The sequence below is a fragment of the Ananas comosus genome, unplaced genomic scaffold, assembly GCF_001540865.1.
Source record: "Ananas comosus cultivar F153 unplaced genomic scaffold, ASM154086v1, whole genome shotgun sequence".
In the NCBI taxonomy this organism is placed as follows: Eukaryota; Viridiplantae; Streptophyta; class Magnoliopsida; order Poales; family Bromeliaceae; genus Ananas; species Ananas comosus.
In genome coordinates, this window is record NW_017890543.1 from 738 (window position 1) to 4,701 (window position 3,964).

The 3,964-nt window shown below is 35.8% G+C and overlaps 1 protein-coding gene across 1 annotated transcript; it reads left to right on the plus strand.

The window, feature by feature from the left end:
* Positions 1 to 598: 598 nt before the first annotated feature.
* LOC109703828 (protein FAR1-RELATED SEQUENCE 5-like) lies at positions 599 to 1,891 on the plus strand. The gene has a single exon (XM_020224553.1). The coding sequence runs from the start codon at positions 599 to 601 to the stop codon at positions 1,889 to 1,891; it is 1,293 nt and encodes a 430-aa protein (XP_020080142.1).
* Positions 1,892 to 3,964: the final 2,073 nt, after the last annotated feature.

Genomic DNA, 3,964 nt, shown 5'->3' on the forward strand with positions numbered 1-3,964 from the left:
AAGTAAGGGCTTCGTGGATTCCTCTCGAAGTCCTGAATCCAGCGAATCAAGCCTCGTCGAAATCCGACATTCCTACGTCGAGTACGAGCCGAAACGCCAACGGTCGACGCTGGAAATCTGCAGGGACAGCAACTAGCTCGAAATTGAAAAAGCTTGGAAATTAGGAAGCAATTCTATGGAACACCCACCTCGACGGCGACTAGCACTGGCGCGACGTCAAGAACGGCGAAGATCCACGCTCGCCCAGCCTCCTCACGATGCAACGGCAGCAACCGTAGGTTCGAACGGCTCTGCGGTGCGACGTCGACGGCGAAATCGGCTCCGCGGCGGCGTCCCTCGCGTGCTTCCTTGGTACGGCCGAACGAAAGAGAAAAGGAGAGAAGAGAGGAGATAAACTCCTCTCTCTCTTTTCCCTGCATGCATAAAAGAGGGGGGGGAGGTGATGCCACATGGCATTACACATACTCACACATGTGCACTCACACACACACACACACGTACCCTCACACACACACTTATATATATATACTAAGTGTAGGGATACTAGTATACTACATCAGGTTTGTTTAAATGTCTCTTACAGATAATTAGTTTTACCATGGAGCCATATGTTGACAACAATGCTGACATTGGCGAGTTTAACGACACTATAGAATCCTTAACCGAATATGAAAATATTATTAAAAAGACCTTCTTATCTGAAAATGATGGATATGTGTTCTTCAACAAGTATGCCAAGGAAAAAGGGTTTAGCATAAGAAAAGATTGCTTGAAGCACGATGTTGAATCTGGTGTGATTTTTTACCGTCGTTTTGTTTGCTCGAGAGCAGGTCTGCGAAATCTTATTCATATGAATAGGATTAATAGAAAAAGGAAAGAACGACCACTTACACGTTGTGAGTGTCCTGTTCAATTTAGTATTCAATTTGATGCAACCACTAATAGATGGTTCGTGCACAACTTTGTGGACGAACATAACCATGATTTTGCTGGACCAGATGAGGTGCCTTTTCTTCGATCACATCGTACAATTAATGATGTCCAAAAATCAGACATTGTTTCATTGGAGATTGCAGGCCTTCGTAAGCACCAAATTATGAATGTTTTGGAACATCACCATGGTGGCTACAAAAACGTTGGATTCACATCTAAGGATTTATATAATTTCTCCTGTAGAAATAAAAAATCAAGAATATTAGAAGGTGATGCTGAAACAGTTCTTAAACTAATGAGTGAGAGACAAGAGGGGGATGTTGAATTCTTTTATCAATACCAAATAGATGCAGAAGGCCACTTAACTAATTTATTTTGGTGTGATGCTCAGTCTAGACTTGATTATCAAGCTTTTGGAGATGTTGTCGTTTTTGATAGCACATATCGTGTTAATCGATATAAAATGCCTTTCATTCCATTTGTTGGATCAAATCATCACCGCTCAACCGTAATTTTTGCTTGTGGGGTTGTTTCGGATGAGACTGTAGATTCTTACAAATGGCTATTAGCTACATTTCTTATGGCAATGTACCAAAAATTTTCTAGGTCAGTTATTACAGATGGTGATATTGCAATGAGGAAAGCTATTAAGGCCATCTTGCCAAACACACTACATCGTCTCTGCGCATGGCATATTGAGCAAAATGTTAATCGTCACCTTCATCACTCTGCTATAGGTGATTTTAGAAAATTGCTGTATGGAAAAATTAAGGAAGATGGTTTTGAGGACCGGTGGAAAGAGTTTATAACTAGACATAAAATTCCAGAAGATAATAAGTGGGCAAATATGATGTACAAGGCAAGAAGATTATGGGCAGCAGCTTATATCCATGATAAATTTTTCCTTGGCATGAAAAGTAACCAGCGAAGTTCTAGTAGCTTATTACCAGGCTTCTAGTAGCTTCCGTGTAGTCCTCCGAGGAAAGCATTAAGGAGTTCAATATTTGAAACTCTTTAAGTGACATATTCAAGACACCAACATACCAATGATTCTTGCTTGGATTTATAGGAAAAAATACCTGCAAGATAAATACTTTTTTAATAGCAAATATAAGGCATAAATATTTCAAAAAAAAAGAATTTTTTTTTACCAAATCACTCTGTAAGTAACTTTCGGCCTTTTTGATGATCCGTTCTTGTGCTTTTATGTTTACTTTCTCCACCACTTTATCACCCATTGCGATCATGCATAACCATTGGCATTGAAACGTCTCTTCAAAAAAACACTTGCGGTTTTGGTGTCCGGATGATGTTACTTTGTGATTAAACAACTTCACGAAGCAATTAATAACCTAATATAAAGATAGAAAATTATTGTTCGAATATTTTTCACACTTTAAGCATACTTTGACAAATAATTTGATAAATATTAACTCCACTTCTATACGTACCTCATCAGGTATCCATTTTCTAAATCCATTCTCCTCGGCTGGTCTAATAAGACAATCCATCCAAGCAGCTTTCAAGTAGATATCACCGACGTGTACAAATACTTTGTCTTCAGATAAGGAATGCATCTTGACATACTCAATTGCAGCAACTTCCAGACTTGTTAATGTTGGACATTCATCTACAAGTTCAATAATAGAAGTGCAATCTGCTTTCTTTATATTCCTCTGTGCACGAACTTTACGAACTGGCAGTGTATATGGGGAGCGATAAAATTTACTAGGTTCTCTCAGTCTACCATACTTACTTCTTACTTTATTTATAACTTTAGAATTTATGATTTTCTTATTTTTCTTCGATGACATTTCACTCTCACTATGTCTCTTCACTGAACTTATTTGTTGTGCAGATGCGAGATCTTCTTGAAGAACGTAGTCTCTGCTAAAAAATTTAGTCTCTAAGCAAGCAGGTTCAATACCGCGGCTGTGTAGTTTTTCACTAATTGAAAGATGACACGAGTTTTGAGAAAATTGCGGACTAGCTGAACGAGGAACCAACCTTTCAAGTATCTCCTGGCACCAAATTTTGACATTTATTAATCAAATATTTAATTACCTAATAAAAAAGATTAATAATTACAATAAAACATACCTTCATATAACCTTCCAAGTTAGGCAACATGTTTATCTGTTTTTCAATAGTAAGAATTCCTTGTATCTTGTCCTCTATAGTCGATAACTTTTGACAAACTCGTGATTCTAAATTTCGAGTATAATATTCTAAAGTTGACATGCGTTTTTCAAGTTCATCAAATAATCCCTATCAATAAAATAGATAGAAAGTAAATAACTATTAGTGGTCAATATAAGAAGAATAAAAAATAATAGGAATAATGAAGTAACGAAAAATTTAATACATACCGCAATTTTATTTTGAATAACAATTTCACCGGTAGCCTGTGGAAAAGAATTGCCACTTCTTGTTCCTTGAATGTTTAAAACAGTTGGATTGCTTGCCATTGTTCTTGAATCATTTCCGCCATATTCTTCCTTATCTCTAAGTTGATTTTTCTATTAAATATTGTGAAAACATATTTAAAAATAAATAAAATAATAAAAGAATTATAAAATATATCTTTTATTAGTATCTAATCTTGCAAAGTATCAAATTACCTGTATGTTCTTTACTAATCTCCTATAATCAACTCTCTTTCCGGGCCAAAGTTCAGCACGAATTGTTGGACAGATTAACCGAAGAACCAACTGCAAATATTCGATTAAAAAATTTAAAACATTAAAGATAAAAAAATATTTTTAATTTAAAATTAATTATTCTTTCTAATTACCTTCCCGCTGCCTCGACCGTTGATGTTGTCAAAGTAAAATCTTTTCATAATTTGACTCTCATCCCAATTGGTCATAAGAGGATGAATATGACTGGTGTAATCAAAATCATCCCCGCTTGCTTGAAAATGCTCAAAGTACCAAAACTGTATTACAATAATACATGTCTTAATTGATGCTATTATATGATATTTAATGTATATAAACAATTAATAAAATTTAAAGATACCTGGAGTAGA